The sequence below is a fragment of the Hydra viridissima genome, unplaced genomic scaffold (assembly GCF_058129835.1).
Source record: "Hydra viridissima isolate aposymbiotic clone 2 unplaced genomic scaffold, HvirCarnegie_v1 scaffold_9, whole genome shotgun sequence".
NCBI lineage: Eukaryota > Metazoa > Cnidaria > Hydrozoa > Anthoathecata > Hydridae > Hydra > Hydra viridissima.
This window is the reverse complement of record NW_028324308.1, coordinates 7,776,333-7,796,154: the sequence shown is the minus strand read 5'-3', so window position 1 is coordinate 7,796,154 and position 19,822 is coordinate 7,776,333. Positions and strand designations below refer to the sequence as shown.

Here is a 19,822-nt window from a genome sequence, read left to right as displayed (position 1 = left end):
AAAATTTTAGTTCTAGAGTTTTTTATGATTATTGTTTTACTAATACCTAGATATTATACGATTTTAATTTTGATGATGAAAAAAAGTGAGATTCGAAATTTAAAATCACCAAGCTTTTATGTTATACTTTTATTAATGCATTTTATTAAAATTTTGAGATGATTTTATTTTTAAAGCATGGCACTTTATATAGCACCTAAGATTAGAATGTGTCATAAATATAGAAATATGTAATTGTAATTAAATTAAATTTTTATAATATGTGAAAAACCGGAGTGCGGCTCTCATTGACCTGTGCGTGGTCACCCGTGCTGTATGATATACATAAATAAATGTAAATATTTTATAAATGATAGTTAAAATAAGTGGCAACTTGAATGGGAAGTTTTTTTTTATTTTTCAGTCTTTCAACATTTCATTTTATAACAAAAAACATAACTCTTTTTAAAATTTCAATATTACCAGAAATACAGATCAATTTCATCTGTAAAAATTATTCGACTTCTTCGTTTTTTACAGTTTCACTTTTTTAAACTTTTTTTAAATCTCTTGAGTTGAAATCGTCCGTTATAATAAAACGATTCACCGATAAGAAATATTTCCCCAGTAAAATCCAAGTTGCTGAAATATTTTTTTAGTGAAACGTAACACCCCTTACCCCCTAATTAGAACACCCCTTACTCCTAATAGAAATAACTAATTAGAAAAGACCTCTAAAATATTTATTGAAAAAAAAAAGTGCTTTTGAGCATTTTCCTCAGATTATCTGATTAAAAGTCTTATATAGGATTGTGAGTAAGACTGCGCCAAGATTTTAATAAAAGATTGCTAGAACTAAGTTCCATGAAGATTGGATGCAACAACTCTTCGATTGCTACTGATAAGATTTTTAATATGCTTAATAAAACGTGTTGTTAATAAATTTTATATATTGCTAATTTATTTTGTTTTGGTAAAATTTTATGATGGTTTCCATGAAAACAGAAATTTTTAAAATCTAATATTATTCTTTTTATTTCCCATCTAACATTAAAACATACAAATATAAAAAATAGATTTATTAAATTAAAAAAAAAAGACAACATCAAAATAGCACTCAATAATCAGAAAATAACATATTAAGATTATTCTTCGCTGAAGAATAATCTTAATATGTTGCTGAAGAATGTTGATAAGAAAACTGTGTTTTAAAATGGTAAAAAGCCATTCTTTTTAAAATACAAAGAAGGTAAAACCTTGAAAATGAAGATTTAGTAGGAGACATTTACATATAAAAATGGGACGCGGAAAGCATTGTAGTGCAGAAAAACGAGAACTGATCCGAAAGTTGATATCAGCAGGGAAATCTTATAGAGAAGTTGGTCGTTAAGTTAGTGCTCCAATAAAATGATGAGAAATGCCATAAAATTTCAAGAAAAGCCTGAAACATGTGGTCGAAAACGTTCTATTTTAAAATTGCTGGTCAATCGCTTAGTCCGACAGGCTAAAAAGGAACCTTTTAAAACAGCTACCGAGCTGAAAAAGGACTTTAACATCGATATAACAGTGCAAACAGTTCGGAGTTGTCTGCGAGTTAATGGATTAAAAGCCTGTAGCCCCAGAAAAGTTCCACTTCTAAGTGCCAGACATGTTATAAAGCGTATTGCGTTTGCTAAAAAACACTCAAATTGGCCACTTGAAAAATGGAGGAATGTTTTATGGACAGACGAAAGTAAGATTGTGCTTTATAGTGGAAAAGGTTCTCGGGCGTATGTCAGAAGACCGCCGAATGCAGAATACAATCCAAAATATACCATCAAAACTATTAAACATGGAGGTTGTAGTATAATGATATGGGCATGCTTTTCTTATTTCGGAGAAGGGCCCATTCATCACATTACTACTATTATGGACAAAAACGTTTATGTTGATATATTAGATAAAGTGATGTTGCCGTATGCAGATTGTAAAATGCCGTTGTCCTGGGTGTTCCAACAGGACAATGATACTGTGGCGAGGTTGTTTTGGTGGTAATTATACTGGTGAAATTGTTAAAATAGATAAAAACGAAAGATGTGTAAATAAAAAATGGATAGAAAAAGTAAATTATTAGAAGAAACACGATCAGCAATATCTAAATTGCTGAAAGAAAAACATTTAAAAAAATATTTTGAGCATTTCAAATAATCATGCCATTCCTTTGGGAAGTTCGATGATTAAAGAAGCAACTATAGTTTAATTGTATAGTTCGAATGTGTAGTTCGATTATGTAGTTCCATTGTGTAACAAAATTCATTGTAATCAAAGGACTGTATCAACCGTTTGGTTAAAAGTAAGTTTGTGAAATTAAAAAGAAAATTTTCTTCTTCTGTGTTTTTCGATTATGAAAATAAATATACAGAAAAATATGTGTATTATTCACGCGGTAATTTCAATTGAAATTCTCAAAATATAAACATTAACAAAAAAAAAAAAAAAAAAAAAATGCAAATTAAACTAAAAACACGAAAATACTGAAAACGCTTTTACGATTTTCGTAAATATTTTATAAAATTCTAAAAAAAAGAAAATTTCTGTATCTAACGCAACTTTAAAAATACGAATGTAAACATTGAAGATATTTTCAAAATACTGCAAAAAAAGGCTTTTTCCCAGCCATTTGTATTAGGTTATTGTCATGAAAAATACAAGAATAAAATGCATAATACATTTAACGCATCTAAACGCACAATACATCTATAATTCAAACGTATAAATGGCGTTTTAATATGAATTTTTATTAATAAATTCTATAAAATTCTTCCATTCAAAACTACTTCAGCAAAAAAAAAATAATAATAATTCCGATATACAAAAATAGCAGTTTCGTCTACGTTAGAAAGAAAACACAAAGATGGATGTTAGGATATCTAACTAACCAGTTCAACTAAACCATTGAGTTTTGAAGATTCTATTGTAAAGTCCAAATCGTTACCTAGCATTTGATTATTTTCGTCAAACTCTGTCAGTGTGGCTTGCTCTTTTGTGAGTTCCGGACCGTTACTTTGATGTTTGAGCTGCATCGCTGCAGCATTTGCTAAATGTAGCAACGCTGCAACTCCTGTAGATTCACGTTTAAAACACGGTAGAATGAGACTATTTACATGCTTTGAATACGAGTGATCAAGCGTATAGAAATTTTCAGAGTAGCCGCAGTCTCCAAGGTCATAATCAATCTCCTTGTCGACAAGTCGTCGCATGTTCTTGGCCATTTCATCATCATCTGATGACTCATCATCAGAATTGCAGAACTCATATTCTTCATCTAGACTAGAGTCTAAGTCATTGTCATTGTCTCGTTGTTTGTCATTGCTTTTGCTTTTACGTTTCCCGTACAACTTTTTTTGAACTTCATCAAGAAAGTCATCTATTGAATAGCTTTTTCTGTTTTTCCTATAGAAATTAAAAAACCCAAATGAGTAATTCTGCACAAATACACAAAGCAATTTTTAAATGCGTAAAATTAATAATAAACATTTAAATATTACCAGGCTTCTCCATCTAACTTTTGCCAATCTCCAGGTTCAATATATGTTCTCCATATTCTTAATAAATCTGCACTTGCTTGTTTGTCTATGCTACGCTTTGAACGCTCTGAAGATAAACGATAGTTAGAATTTTATTGAAACTTACTTTAGAAGAACTAAATAAACTACTTTATTAGATATTCTGATCTACAATTCCAACATAGAAATTTTATTTTGAAAAAAAGACATTTACTATCAAACACTTTTTAAAACTTAAAACAAAGTGTCGATAGTAAAACTTTTTCTTTTAAATTGACCTGCAAAAGAAAAACTATATTAACAAATTAACGAAAAAAGTATATTGAATAGAGAAAAGTTAAATCTACTTAAGTGAGATTTCTAGACCATCTTCTTACCTTTTGCCTCTAATCCAAATAAATAATCTTTTACATTTTTATGACTGCTGAGATTTTTAACTAACCTACTGTTTTTTACCATTATTTTGTAGGCAACAAGTTTACTTTGAAGATTTTACCTCAGAAATCAATAACTGAAACATGTTGGGAAAAAAGTGGTTAAGTTTTATTTTTTTAAACACTTAGATGAAGTATTATGAAACTAGAAAAAGTTTAGTTAAAAAAAAAAAAAAATTGTACACTAAACTTACGTTCCATGCAACGGAAAAGAGCTGGTGCACTAAGTGAACACATAATGGCAGCTGCATCAAACTCAGCATCATCTTAAGAAAAAAAAGAAAAAAACATTTATATATATATATACATATATATATACACTACTTAAACAAAAAATTGATAAAAGTACAACAGAAATACAAAAAATTAAGAAAAAGAGTCACACCTCTATTAGCTACAAACCTTCCAGAAGAATCTAGGGAAATAAAATCACACAAAAATTAAAGATTTACTTTTTTCCTACATTTTTAAACAATTATTTCACTTATTTAAAAATTTTTATTAACCAACTAACACTTGACAAAAAAAACTGCACTAATTGATAAAGAGTTACTACTACTATTCTATTGTGTCAAATTGTATTGAGCACAACTCTTTATAAAAAGAAACTAGGTTTTTGTAATATTGTTGAAAGGAGCTATCTAAAGCTTTGCAAAAGTGAAAAAAATATCAAGTTCACATAAATTGATATATGCAAGTGAATTTTTAATTTAAAGTCAGTAATCATGTTCAGATTCTAAAAATACACATAGTTATATCTCAACTGATTGTATACCTTCTTAATTTCTCACTTTTATAAATCTAAAATTTATTAAAAGTAAAAACATACAAAAAGGATCTAACTTGAGCTCTTTCAAGAAAGCAATTATGGTATGTTGAATATCATAAAAAAAAGGAAAGATTACAAGTGGAACTCATTAAAAGTAATAGTGGATAAATGGTCCTTTTCTTGGAGTAGTATTTTTTTAACTTAGTGTGTCAAGTTATATTAGAACATTAAATGTTAGTTGATAAAAGAGCCAAAACTTTTTCAAATTGCACAAGGAAACAAGTAAAACTAATTTCATTTGCAAAAAATTTTTTTATTACAAGTTAAATAACTACTAAAAATACCTCGTTTGCACGTTGTTCTATCTTTTGAAAAATACCTGAAATATAAAAAAAACTCTTTGTTTCAAAATTCTAATTGCTCAATAATCAACAAACAATTATTTAGATACTGACATCCCAATTTTAACAAAATCACATTAAGACCTGCAGTCTGTACATTATAAAAAATATTAGATTATTACATTTAAAGAGTTTAAATTATTAAAATGGGATGACCAACTATTATGTTAAAAAAAACAAACACCTTTTCAATAAACTAGTTTAAATCACTTCTGTTTAATAGCATTTAATTCACCAAATCAGAGTTTATCAAGAGATTATCACAGATACTAATGCACTTTACCAGAATAACTTCTATGAGCTCTCTAAATTCTATGTGGTACCTAAATTCAAGCTTACTTACGCACCCAAGGTGTTTAAAATGATTTTAAGTATTTCAGCAATCTCTCACAACTTATGGTTAATAGGAAATTTAAAACTGTCTTTGAAATTTTTTAACAACATTTCACACATGCTTTAATGAATATTTACTATTTCTATAAAAGTTTCTTTTACTACTTTTCTTTTTTTATATAGAGATTTTTCTACTCTCATAATTTACAATGGCTTTCAAAAAATATAAGGTCACCTTATTATTTTGACGGCTCCTTAATTACCTCTTAATTAATTTTTTAAATGATAAGTAGTTAAAAAACTCTTTTAATTTCTGAGTTAATTAATCAATTAGTTTTCAAGTGATATATAACGCTTAGTGCTCCTATTTATATTTTATGAATAATTTTATGGTAAATTAAAGCAAACCTATTAGTTACTTATTAAAAAATGTATTAAAATTATAAGGTCAGTTAACTTAAACTTAATAACTCTTATATTAACTATATGACAATCCTGAAAATCTGTAATTGCTTCGACCACTATAAATTACAAGTAAATTAAAAAAAAAAAATCATTTTCTAACCAGTATTTCAAAAGATATTTCAATTGGTAAATTCTTGGCACACCAGAAGCAGAAAAATGGGTATAAAATCAGTATCACAAGAAGTCAAATGGCAAATATCCAGATAACATAAAAAGTTAATGAGTAACAGCTAAATTGTATAGTGCTTCTCTATGCTTTGTCCAAACAACGCTGAATAACTACAACTTTCAATTGACATAAAAGATACACCAAGAGTTGGCAGGCCATCAAAACTTAATTCTAGTGATCAAAGCTTATTGTATTGAAGGGTAAGAGAAGATCATAAAATTAGCTACAGAGAACTATTAGCTGAGTTTAGTAATAAGGCTGGTTGCATTAGTGTTAGTTAGAACAGAGTTAGCTGTCTTAATAAAAAAAAGGTATTGATTTGTTGCTGCTAGAAAACTGCTTTTAAGGGTGATATATAGGATTAAAAGATATAAGAGGTGTAAGGAAAGACTTCACTGATCAGTAGAAGATTGGTCTAAGGTCATTTTTAGTGATGAATCAAATTTTGAGGTGGTTATTTTGTGTACCAAGAGTAAAAGACAGTGGTGGCTCAATAGGTATATGGGGATGCACTTCTCATAAGAGGATAGGATTTCAAAATATTTATACAGGGAGAATTAACCAGTATAATTAAAAAGAGAACTTGGAAAATTTGTTTTTACCTATTGCTAAATCATTTTTGGAATGCGTAAAAATTGTATTTTCCAACAGGATGGCACAACAGCACATACTACCAACTCAGTGAATGAGCGGTTTCCAAGGTAACATTAATCTTCTACCCTGGCCAGCGTGATCACCACATCTGAACTCCATCAGAAATATTTGGTGATGGATGGGCAAGAAATTGTTAAGAGAAAAATGGAAAGCATTCCACAATTGAAAGTTGCATCAGAAAAGATTTAGAACAAAAATCTAAAGGAATTATTTATGCATTTGATTGAATCTATGCCATAACATATTCAAGCCTGCATAAAAGCACATGGAAATAATTTAAGTAACCACTATAAAATTTAAGTGATCATATAGTATTGAAAGCCACTGCATTTTACATTATATATCAAATATCTAGCCTTTCTAGCTAAGAACTGCTCAATCAGCCTTAAATTTGAAGAAAAAGGCCAAAAACTTTAAAAAATAATGTTTTATTTTAATGCACACTGTGATGAAATTAAAAAATAAATTTCTTTTACTTTTTTTTTAAATCTGTTTTAAACTTTAAATTTTTTACTCGCCTGTAATGCAATGACTTTCACTTTCATTGTTCAAAATCTCCAACAAACTAAAAACTCTCTGTGATTAGAATTTAAGATGCCCATAAAAAGATCCCTTTATAAACATTAAGCATGACAGCAATCCGGTTTATTATAAACACTAAGCATGACAGCAATCTGGTTTATTGAGAAGTAACTACCACCATCTCTTTTTATCTATACTTTACCTTTAAACATTTTTATTTTATATAAAATTTATTTGTTTTAAGTGTAAATGATCAAAATAAAAACTAAACATATAAAATTAATTCTGCTTTTATATTAACTTAGAAAAAATTATTTTTACAATATTGTTGTATAAAAAAAACTCTTACCCAATACTTTAAATTTGACTTTTTAATTTTAAATAAACAAAATGAAAATTTTGATAAAAGAAATTACAAAGTATTAAAAAAGCACAAAGTATTACATAGGCTTTCTTAGTAAAGCAATAGTAGTCAAATTAAAGTAATAATAAAATAGTCACACAATAATATCACGTTTTTATGTTCACTTACTTTGTATAGTTTTGAGGACAGCTAGTTCGAGCATAAGGATAAGAATGATATGTTGCAGTTTTCCGTAATTGTTGCACAAGCCCTGCTCTTGCTTCATGATCAATGGTCCATAAAGAGCCTTTACCGATGCACTTAAAAAGATAAAGAGCATGTTTAAAACATACTTGTTACGACTACAATTATAACATAAAGAAATTATACAAATACATTTATAAATTTCTACAAAAATTAAGTAAAAGATTTTATAAATTTGGATTTGTAAAAAATTATCTAACTTTATTAATTTTAATTCTCTTGAAGGTTTCTTTAAAAATTCGAAAGTAATAATAATAAAAAAAAGATATTTACTTTCTCCTTATCAACTTTTTTAAAGGATTTATTTAAAGAGAGGTTATGACGCACTGAATTTTTCCAACCAACTGGAGCTTTTTGAAAATAAGGAAAAGTCTCTTGTATCCATCGGTATATATCTTTAACTGGTAAACGCTTGTCTTTTGCATTTTCTATAGCCATAAAAATTAGTGTTGAAAATGAATAAGCTGGTTTCCTTAATGATTGGTCCACTTCATTGATAGTCTCAGTAGCATCACTTGTTGAACTTAACTCTTGTGCAGTTTCCTCTTCCTCTGGGGGACATTCTTTTTTAGCTAAGCCAGGTGTAAAGCCATTTATTAAGTTTCCATTTTGAAGCCAATTCAGGCACGTAAGATCACTGTCAATATCTCCAGATTTACTACTACTTAAATCAGCAAAACAACTTTGACTAAGATTTATTTTTATTTTCTTGATTGCTGATTGTAACTCATTAGTTCCTGCTGATTGACTTAAAGATCTAATAGGACTAATAGAAGGAGATGAATATGTACTATTTAATGAGACTGGGCTGACAGACCCACTCATTAGATCTTTTCCATAATTAAAAGTTTGCTTTTTAGACAATCCAGTATTTATCATGGACTCAGAAGTTTTAGTATGAATTGTAGAAGGTATATTTGATCTAGTTGCTGCTAGAGTTGAAATATTATTTGAAGGTTTCATTGCAACCATAATTTCATCAAAGCAAGGTGAAATATTTTCATTGTTAATTGTAAATATGTTTTCACCATTGGTATATTTCATATTTTCAAGGAATTCTAAATGGTCATACTACTGATCTCTAAACAAACAAACAACATCACATGTATATAAATTTTTTTATATGCAAATTTGGATTTATTTATAAGTAAGTAGTTACATTACTTCTTAAAAAAAAAAAATGTACATGCTCTGAACTCCTAAAAGGTGTTATAGCAGATAGACAATATTTGCATATACATTTTTTTACCCTTATGTTTTGTTCTCAATACACACACTAAAAAAGTTTTCTCACTAAAAATTCAACAGAAATAGAAATAATGAACTAACAAAACTCTTAGAGCAGTAAAATATTATATCATTAATTATTTGAGCTTTTAACTTAATTGCTAAATTTCAGATCCATTTACTTAGTTAGTACACTAAAGTTACCTTGAATTTAGCACATTAAAATATTTCAAAATTTTTTTTTACCCCAACAGTATAGCTTGACATCCAAGAACCAATTAAGTATACTATTTCATATTAAACAATCTTTACTAAGTATCTATTATTTCAAGGTTTTAAATGTCAAAAAACAGATAACTAGTTTCGTAAAAATGTTGATAACAAAGACATAAATCCTACCTTTTATTTGCCTTGGTATAGCTAGCTAAGCTGACTAAAAACTAACCTACAACTATATCATCACCTAAACGCCTTTACCATCATCATTCCAACATGGATGGATAGATAAGTAAAACAAAAACAATGAAAATTTAGATTGAACCAATCCTTGCTATAAATTTGTCGCATTATTTCAAAATCAACCTGATCAAAAAATAATTTACAAACAATAATAATCAGGGATCTTTAACATTTTGTTTTGGGCTTAAAAACAAAATCAAACACGAGATGTCGAAACACAACCCGGTAGAATGTTTTTTTAAATTTTAGTGAAGTTGTCCATTAGTTACAGTGCACACGTGATCATTTAAGATAACAAAATTGAATTTTTGGTATCTTTCTAACACGTGATATATATCACGTGATCTTTTAAAAGTCACCTCATTTCAACAACAAAAATGGTGGGTTTTAATGCGCCAGCACATTCTTAGAAGCCATGGGAACCATTAACCAATCAGGAAGTAACCCTGTATAGAATTTTCTATTTCTAAACATTTCACGCGGTTGTACATCTTAAAATTAAAAAAAAAAAAACAACTAAAAAAGTGGATTTTAAGAAATATACGGAATTTATTTTACTAAAAGGAAAAAAGAAATTAAAATAATAAAAAATTGGCAACATAATTTAATTCACTTATTGCTAACAAAAGCAAGGTCACGCAGACCTGGGCTCTAAAAGCATTCATGCATAGAGAATGTAATAATGCCGAATTTTAAACAGCAGATTTTAATATCTGCATCTTTTTTAAAACTTACAACTTGTTCGAAGTGTTTTTGGGCGCAAACGTATGGGCGATCATCTTTAAAAAAAACTTCGAGTAGGTATGGTTCATACATATTCGAAGTTTTTTTGCATTACACAACCAAGATTAGAAAATAGTCTGACAAAGAAACCATCATGATAATACACATTTTCAATTTTTATCATGCGGAAATGAATTTGGTACCGTCGGTACGATAACGGATAAAGACATCGAGTTATTTAACTATTCGTTTAACATATCAAATCTCAAAATCCGCTATTCAGTTCTTATAGTTCTCTAAAAGAAAGTTTTTCACTTTCTCTTCTTTATTTACATTGATTTTTAACATTTGTTTTTGTTTTTTTTTGTTCCAACTGAACTTAAATCCAAATCTGTTTTTTTTATTTAATTTTTTAAATTTTAATTGATATTTTATATTGTCGCCATTTATCCAATTACCTAAAATAAAGTTCCAATGCACATATGTGGTAAAAAGATTGCTTACAAATAAGCTGTGTTAATTATCCCGAGGATCAAGAGATCTATCAAATAAAAACTTCCTTGAAATTAGTAAAAATTTCAAGTGCTGCAGCACTGATCAAGCTTTATCAGTTTTTACTTCAAAAAATTTAGTTACTTCATAAATTTTCTCGACTTCGGAGTAATTAACTGGAAATATAATTTTACTTCATACCCTATCTTTTCAGCCAGTCTAGGTTACAGACTGAGAAAACGTGGTTGCGCGTTAAAAAAAAAAAATAATAAAACCAGCTCTACTTCTCCTGGTTCCTAAACTAAATAGACTGTTTGTTTCCAAACAATGAGATCTATTGGGAGATTGAAGCTATTTATGTGCAGCTTATATTTTTTTCAGACCAGGATCAACAAAATAATATTCTTAAATTGAAGAGTTAAGAAGCTCTTTAACGCAGAGAATGAGCAAGATTAGATCAATAAAGCAAAAATTAAATTTTCCAAAATATTCAATATGACGAAAAAATTTCAATTTAAAAGCCATGCAAAAAATATCAAGTTGAAAACCTGTATTTTAAAAAGCAGAAAATTTAACGGGTAGCAATAACCTTTTAGTTACTTGTTTTTCGAATAACATTAAAAAAGTATAAAATAGGAAAAAAGAAATGTTAGCAATTTAAAGTTAAAAATTACGTTGAAAAGGGTTGGGCTAGATTGTTATTTTTTAACGTTTCCATGGAAAATGGGAAAAATAATGTTCGCCAAATGATTTTTCAGTCAAATTACTTGTTTTCGGAAAAACTTTTAGAAGCTGTAAAAGAATTTCTTCTAAGCTTTATATAGAATAGGTTCCATTTGTAAATAGTTTTTTAAAAAAATTGTCTGCACAGTTTTTGTTTTACTACTCGGATACAGCTAAAAGATATGCTGGAAGATGTTAATAGTTGGGTAATGCTTCAATTGAGGTTTCCATTTTTTTAACTTAGTATCTAACACAAGTTAGAAATTGAAGAAAATTCCATTAAGTAGTTTAAACCAAATTTCTTGATTCCTGAACACATTTTGTTGGATGATTATCATTCGAAAGTCATTACCCTCAAAATAAAATTTCTATGAAGTTCCGCATTTGAAAAGCAATCTTCCAGACTTCAACTCACGATACTAAATATCAGATGTATACTAAGCGCCTTTAATGCAAAATTTATGCACGATAGACTATCCATTTTTCAATTATCGCATTTGAAATTCAGTAAAGTATTTTGAAATTGTGGCAGGTCTACAGTTTTAAGTAATTGAATTCAACTTTATTCAAAAAGATAAAAAGTTAAAGTTCAGAAGCTCATAAAGAACAAAATGTTTAATAACATGCACATTTGCAGTTTAAAACAGCCGCTTGAGTATCAAAAAATTATTTATGGAAATCTTTCAAAACCATGCAGCTTCATTACGCTTCTTTAACCATCTTCTACTATTTATAGATCATTACAAAATTACTTACTCAGCATGTGTAACAAACAAATTATTTGCAAAGACTTAGATAATATGTAATATTAGGCCAATCAAACTGAGATTTCGTGAACAATTAAGCACATACAACCAATGAGAATTTGAAAACTTTTTTTATTAAGCAAGATGACTTCATATCTTACCAATCATTTTCTTTGTTTCTTTAGTTACCGCGGGAAACATTACAAGTTTAGAAATGACAAAAAGTAAGACGTAATCAGAATTTGAAAGCAGTTGAGAAATCGCAAGTCGTAAATAAAGTAACATTTTTCCAAATTACTATTGAACTTTTTCTTTCTCAAAATTATTTGACAGAATATATTTTAGAGTTTAAAATGTATCGCAAGAAATTAAAAAAGATATAAACATGAAGAAATGATAAATGACGATGTTAAAGCAACTAAAGATTTAGAAGAAGAAACGAATGATCCAGATTCTGGTTTAGTCGACGATTACCTTGACTCTCAGCTTTTAAGCGAGGCTTTCAACGTCTTACCAGATGAGCGAACACTCTCAGTAGATTATGATCTAGAGTTAGACTTATGTGATGAAAATTTTGGAACATACAAAGATGTTTTCTTTGAGAGTCATGAAGTTCCGAGCGTAAAAAAAAAAGCGAATGATTATAAAACCAAGAATGACGATAGCTTTAGCAATACTGATTCTTATGAAAATATAAATGAAAACGTTCAGAAGACAATCAAAGTTTTACCTGGAAAATACACAGAATTCACTAAAGAGCAGGCTCGTCAATGGAGAAGGAAAAGAATATTAAACTCTCATAACCAAAACGCTAAACTGAAAAGTGAAAAATCGTATATGACTTTGCCAAATAAGCCAAAAAATCCATTGTGCAACGCTCCGAACAAACCAACAGTTCAAGAAAAATTAAAAGACCCTTTATTAGGCGGGGAAAAGATAGGAGCGAATAGAGGTAAGATTTTTATAACATTGATGAATAAAGAGAAAATTAAAATTTTACGACAAACAAAAGAAAATCCACTCAAAAATGCCTTAAAACTTTTATACAGCTCCTGTTCCGATGAAACTTCGTGCTCTTCCACTCTCATTTTGGAAAGAACCCCAAAGAGCTCACACTAGTTCTCTAGCTGGAAGCCATTACTCAATTCTACCACCGCTTTTTGCAACTGAGACTTCCACAATTCATGATGTGCGACCGGTGACTCCACCTGAGGAAAAAGGTCGCTCTCCGAGGCAATCACCTAGCCATAAAAAGAAAGTTGTTGGAGGTGATAAAGTAGACACAGCTCTTCTATTCAGTTTGTTTGATCACTTAGAAAGTAAAATTGACGACAGACTTGTTGTTAAAAGAGGAAGGTAAAATTTTGAAATTGTGTAAGCGAAATGTAAAAAATTTATTTAAATTAATGGTAAATTCACCTTTTTCTTATTCTCTTTTAAAGACCAAAAAAGCTCACCACAGACCAAAGGCCGATAAACACAACAAAAGATAAAGATCCTTGTATTGTAGACGCTCTAGCAGATAAACTGTTTCCTGAACTTTCAATCCAACAAGCAAAAGAAAAACGACACAACCTAGCTGCGATCGTAAAGATAAAAAAGGGAAAGTCTCCTATAGTTGAACTCCCAGGTATACAACAAAGTTACTCAGAAATGCTCAGTGAACTCATCACACACATGTAAAATAGAGCGCATCACTCCAAAAAATGGCTAAAAATGAATTTAAAGAAAACGCAGTTAGTTAAAACTGAAATGATTGATTTGGCAAAAATAGATTTATATTAATCAGTGAAAAAAAAGAATGCAATTAAGACCTTTAACCTCCCGAGAGTTTATAGAAACTGAAATCTTAATAAAAGCACACAAATAAAAACTAAAAACAAATGCCTTACAGTAAGTTTTTTTTTACAAAAATGTAAATACAAAACTTTTTAAGAATTTAAAAATTTATCTAGTTACTTTCTTTTATTTCAAAACAGCCCTAGAGTAAAGTTAGTAACCAGTTTATTATTTATGAAATATTCAGCTGCTGGTAAACAGTCAAGTGGGTCTTATACTTTTAAAAATAGTCTCGCCAACTGAACCATCTGTCTTATTTATCATATAGCCGTTATAAAAATCTGTCGCAGATATTTCATGTTTGCATTCTATGTGTACATTTTTGACGCCAATCCATCCATCCTATATAAAAAAAATAAAAACGTTCTTAGCTATGAAAAATAACATTACATACAATATTTATTTACTCTTTCGCGCCTCTTATAAAAAAAAGAGATATTATATTTTGAAATAAAACACTACGTTGTTTGTTAAAACGATCTTATTATCTTTAAGTCTTGCGAAGGAAATTTCGACTAAAACGACGTCAATTATTTAAAACGTTTAATTCAGAAAATATCAAAAGCAAGAAAAAAACCGTATCAATAAAATCATTGTTTCTCTTGTACTTTTAAAACAAAAAGTAGTTTTGTATAAAAAGTTTTATAGATTCATAATTTATACAACAGTAATAAATTATATTAAAATAAAGCTCACTATAGAGCAAAGTTAATAGTTGATTAACAAAGTCTTGCGAGGTGTTTTTATTTGATCACCTGCCCCAGAAAGATCTTAACATTAACAAGATCAAATACCAAAAATTACAATAGAAAATTTTCAGAACAAAAAAAAAAAATTTTTTTTAATTTGTATTTTATTAACCGAAAAATTATTGCTTGTTACTTATAGCCTATATTACAAGTATTTAAGAAGTAACATCAGGGTAGTTGGTGCATGGGGAATTGTTTTGCAAAACACGATCCTAATGGTTATGCAAACTACAAAAAATCAAATCATCGATAACTAATAGGAACCTGGTTTGCAAAACAGTTCGCAATTTACCAGCTCGTATTTTACTCATTACCTGACTGTGATTCGTATAAAACCACAGATGTCCAATCGGGAAAAACCACAGATGTCCAATCGGGAAAAACCACAGATGTCCAATTTCATAAATTTTTGCATTTGCGTCCTTTTCATCATGTATTGGTGCTTACCCAACACTTTACAATATCCAGGGACCTAACACTTGACAATATCCTTACCTAGCACTTGACAATATCCAGGGAAAGACCGCCGTTATCAGGCCGTTACCGATTATTTAAAAATGTTTTACATTAAAGACAACTTAGTCTTCAAACACAAAATTTCTTTTTTCTCAAAAACAAACAAACAAAAATTGGACAACTGTAAGTCTTCCCCAGTAGTCTTCAAGATATAATTGGAATTCCAAGAACATTCCTTGGCATTTTTCCAAAATTTTACTCATAACTCAACTACAATACTAAAGTAAGGTAAGTTCAAACATATTTTAAACATCCGTATCACAGCTAACATTCAGATAAGACCGTTGATATTTTATCCAAACACTGTTGATTCCAAAATTGTTAGTTACAAACTTTTAACCTGACAAGCCATTAGAATTGTTCAAGAACCTGAACTAATATTCAATCCGCACTAAAAGCGTACTTGTAAAAAAACCTGTTTTAAGTTGTTTAATTTAAAACGCTAATTATACGATATATAAAATAACTTCGATTTTTCTTGAATATGTCTTCAGACAATTTATTTGCTTTTTTTTTCTCCTTTATCATCTCAATTTCTAAATTTTTTTCTATTTTTAGATAAGACTTTCATTTTTCGGAAGTCTTACGTCAATGTAAAAATAAAAAAAACAAAAACAAAAAAAAGAAAAATATCAAGAATATCAAGAATAAAACATCACGATGTTGTTAAAAACTTAATCAGTTTTTTAAGCTAACTCGATTAAATTAAATTCGCTTTAGATTTGGTGTAAGCAGCAAGGTAGTTGGAAAATTACGAACTGTTTTGCAATCCATAATCTTATTGGTTATACGAACTACAAAAACTTAAGTGAATTATCAAAAATCAATAGGTTCTTAGTTCCCAAAACAGTTCGCAAACTTGCGGTTTACCCATTACCGAATAGCAATATATAAAACGAGTCTAAAATATTAAACTGGTTAAACTGTGTTTTATCGTAAAGTGTAAACAGGGCATAAGATACTTTTAAATAATAATTATAAAGAAAATAATGATTTTTTCTATGATTCTTTGTTAATTTTTTTTTAAAACGTTTCTGGTTTAATGTATTATAATTGAATATTGTAATCAATAACTATAAGTAAGAAATACCTTTAATTTAATAAAAAGAATCTTCTTTTTCTTTTGATAATGACAGAAGCCAGTTGGAAATTCACTCGCTATAAATTAAACATGTTAATAACAAGAATAAGATTTATTAGATATAAATATAAATAAGATTAAATATGTTAATGTGCTAAAAACAAAAACAACAACAACATAATAATTAAGAATTGTCAAAACATAATTCACTATAAAAATTTTAAAAGTTTATATACTGAAACATAAACTTAAAAAAAAATCATATGATGAAACATAAACATAAACAAAAAAAATAATTATAAACTTAAACATAAACATAAACAAACACAAAAAAATCATATACTGAAACGTAAACATAAACAAAAAAAAATCATATACTGAAGCATAAACGTAAACAAAAAAATCATATACTGAAACATAAACATAAACAAAAAAATCATATATTGAAACATAAACATAAACAAAAAATCATATACTGAAACATAAACATGAACAAAAAAAATCATATACTGAAACATAAACAAAAAACTATAGGATTTTTCTTTTAATCCTCACATTTTGAATATTTTACGTAATCAGCAAATAAACGAGCTGAGTCTTTTTCAATTTCAACGATTTTTCCAAGTTTTATACGCTTAGCGTTATATTCAACACTTATGCCAATCTAAAAGAAATATTAAAAAATCCAAAAGGAAAAGTTGGTTCAAAAAAGAGATTTTATAAGCAACAGTTTTCTCAATAATTTTATACCATAATACGCTTCAACAGTCAATGGAAAAAATTTCAAATTTATATCTCAATTCCTAAGATATTGTTGACACATTTAACGTTAATTTTACAAAATTACTTTATCGGGTAGAGCTCTCTGTATCCTGGAAACGACTTCGCATGTAAGTAATTGAAGATCAATGAAACCGTCTACGCTTGACACTTTAAAAGCTAAAATCATTAATTTTATTCAAACGAAATTTAAAATAATTTCAAAATACTAGAGGCAAATACTTCCACAAGAGATTACCTCTTGGTCTTTAAATGCATGAAAAAACGAAATAAATATAAAGACTTTAAAAACAGCAAAACAATTTGGATTCACTTTCACTTTAGAAAACTTCAAGAATCTTTTTGAAATGAAATAAAATTAGACCTGAAGAAAAAAAAATTTTTCTTTTTTTTAATTCATTTTCTTTAAGTATTTTTTTATTGTTCAGAAGTAAAGATTTTTCTGAGCAAGTTATTCACTTTGAATAGAACTCCGTAGAATACCTTGTGTAGCTAAACTTTCATCCTGAGGTTTGGATTTGATGAGCAATTCATCAAGATGACTCATAACATAAGGCATCTAAAAATCCCCACCAAAAAAAACGATAAATAAGTTTCTTGTCTTAGAAATCTGAGCATCCTATAAAAAAAATCTTAAAGTTTACTTTAAAAGTAATTAAGTTAAGAAGACAAAAATCAAAAAAAATTTAACAAAAAGAAATTTTCAGCATAAATTCAGTTAAAAATGTAAACTTTAAAATAAAACATTTTCCGAATAAAAATACTACATTATCATATTTACAATTGCTGCAGCTTTGTTCATCAATAAATTCAAAAGTTCATCACTAGTACAACCATCTGGAACCTAAAACATAATTCTATATCATTTTATCAAATGTGTTGGAAAACAGAGGCTACCAAATATGCGAATGATATAAAGAATACATCAAAATGCAAACTGCATTTGAAAATACCTTGGTTTCTACTTGATACAAAATATTTCCAACATCAAATCTAAATAAAGCGGTTCACATCATACAACTATAGCCCTCGTATTAGTAGTTATATGTTCAGTAGAAAAATATTCTGTCAAATCCAAGTATTTAATAATTTACATTTGTAGCAATTTAGTATTATTTTTCTAAAAGTACAATATTTTTAACAGCATAATTTTTAATGTTGTACTTATGTTTTGAAATTTCAATTATTGATATGCCTGTTGTTGTGTCATTGTTAAATATGGTGTGAATAACAGGTGCTGCACCTCGCCATCTTGGAAGAAGTGAAGGATGAACATTAATTGATCTAAAACAAAATTGCCTTCTATTTGAAAACAGAAACAAAACGAAACAAAAATAAAAAATTCATCTTAAAATAATGCAAAAAAAAATTACTTATCAAATTGTGAAACGATAGGCGCAGGAATGAAATCACCAAAAGAAGCAACAACTCCAACATCATAGTTTGAAGGAAGCCTAATTAAAAATTAAGGTCATTTCATTGGTTGTTGTATGCTTGGTTTAAATAAAAATGTGTATGCTAAAACAAACCTCCTGTTCTTTTTGGCATTTGACCAAGATAAGCTCTGTAAATTATTGTTCTCAGCATATGACAAAATAGGAGGAAGAACTTGCTTGTTCTAAAGCAGCAGAGAAATGGCCTAAAATTATTTAAAATAAAAATCACAAATTACTACATAAAGTACTGTCATGAGTTATTGCTTACTTTCACTATCGTTGGAGAAGCGCTAGATACCACATCAAGTTGCGAAATATCACCATTTAACCTTTAAAAATAAAACAAAAAAAATTTTTTTTCATCTCAAATTAATTTTAATTACTTTATAAATACAGTTCTATAGTAATCTCTATAGCAATCTCTATGATAAAGAACTTGAAAATCTAAAAAAAAAAACTTGCTATTTCTGAACCTAACATAGAAAGATATTTTCAGGACAGCATAAAAGAAGTTCTGCAGCATTCAAACTTTTCAATCAAACAAAAACAAAGAAACCTCACTTTATTTGATTCAGAGCATTTAAAATACCAACGCTAAAATCATCGGTACCAAGAAATAAAACCTTCAACCCTTTTTTAGTAGAGAATTTCTTGACATTACGACTTCTGCACAGAAAGTGAACTAAGTGGCAGCCCTTGGTTAGGGAATTTAACATAACTAAACAATAAGTAAATGAAATAAAACAAAATCAAATTGAAGCTTAAATACATTTAAATTGAAAACATGTAAGTTCAATTTAAAAAATTGTTTTTAATTGTTTTCTTTCTAACACTAAATGCAATATACATTATAATCAAAAACTTTATATCTTATGAAACAAAATCCATGTAATAGAAAAAGTTTCTCTGATCATTTTCATGTTGCACATTTACTCCAATAAAAGGCAAAAAAAGAAAAAAGGTTCACAATCTGATGGTTCTAACTATTAAACAGAATTTTACTGCAATGAGTACTGCTAAGAATACAGAAGACTTTTAATACAAACTATTTTATATAGTTTACACTGTGCTATTTCTTTGATGCAAAGATAAAAGCAACAATCATCATAACATCAGGTTGTTTAGAAAACTAGAAAAATCCTTTGAACCACTTTATCTATATGCAGAAAATAT

The 19,822-nt window shown here is 28.3% G+C and overlaps 3 protein-coding genes across 5 annotated transcripts; 1 reads left to right on the top strand and 2 right to left on the bottom strand.

The window, feature by feature from the left end:
- The first annotated feature begins 2,278 nt into the window (after positions 1–2,278).
- On the top strand, positions 2,279–14,202 carry LOC145185260 (uncharacterized). 2 transcript variants are annotated; one of them, XM_090098597.1, is made up of 5 exons: positions 2,279–2,311; positions 3,994–4,059; positions 12,434–13,200; positions 13,298–13,604; positions 13,691–14,202. In XM_090098597.1, exons 3-5 carry the CDS (start codon positions 12,642–12,644, stop codon positions 13,929–13,931), a joined length of 1,107 nt encoding a protein of 368 aa, XP_089954723.1. In that variant the 5' UTR covers positions 2,279–2,311; positions 3,994–4,059; positions 12,434–12,641; the 3' UTR covers positions 13,932–14,202. The 2 variants fall into 2 exon arrangements, with proteins under 2 accessions (XP_089954723.1, XP_079917246.2); XM_080061120.2 differs by lacking the exons at positions 2,279–2,311; positions 3,994–4,059 and having other exon boundaries at positions 10,688–13,200.
- On the bottom strand, positions 2,338–9,814 carry LOC145185426 (uncharacterized). The gene is made up of 7 exons (XM_090098596.1): positions 8,152–9,814; positions 7,804–7,934; positions 5,072–5,106; positions 4,344–4,373; positions 4,153–4,224; positions 3,507–3,612; positions 2,338–3,411 (listed from the first exon to the last, which is right to left on the bottom strand). The coding sequence occupies exons 1-7, from the start codon at positions 8,920–8,922 to the stop codon at positions 2,889–2,891; spliced, it is 1,668 nt and encodes a 555-aa protein (XP_089954722.1). The 5' UTR covers positions 8,923–9,814; the 3' UTR covers positions 2,338–2,888.
- LOC145185261 (methionyl-tRNA formyltransferase, mitochondrial-like) lies at positions 14,133–19,365 on the bottom strand. Of its 2 annotated transcripts, none has more exons than XR_016455911.1 (12): positions 19,211–19,365; positions 18,918–18,978; positions 18,743–18,831; positions 18,587–18,667; positions 18,378–18,497; positions 18,167–18,206; positions 17,995–18,057; positions 17,697–17,832; positions 17,281–17,372; positions 16,989–17,097; positions 16,443–16,510; positions 14,133–14,429 (listed from the first exon to the last, which is right to left on the bottom strand). XR_016455911.1 is itself a non-coding variant. In XM_090098598.1 (12 exons), exons 1-12 carry the CDS (start codon positions 19,363–19,365, stop codon positions 14,289–14,291), a joined length of 1,095 nt encoding a protein of 364 aa, XP_089954724.1. In that variant the 3' UTR covers positions 14,133–14,288. The 2 variants fall into 2 exon arrangements, 1 of the variants encoding a protein (XP_089954724.1); XM_090098598.1 differs by having other exon boundaries at positions 17,697–17,772.
- Positions 19,366–19,822: the final 457 nt, after the last annotated feature.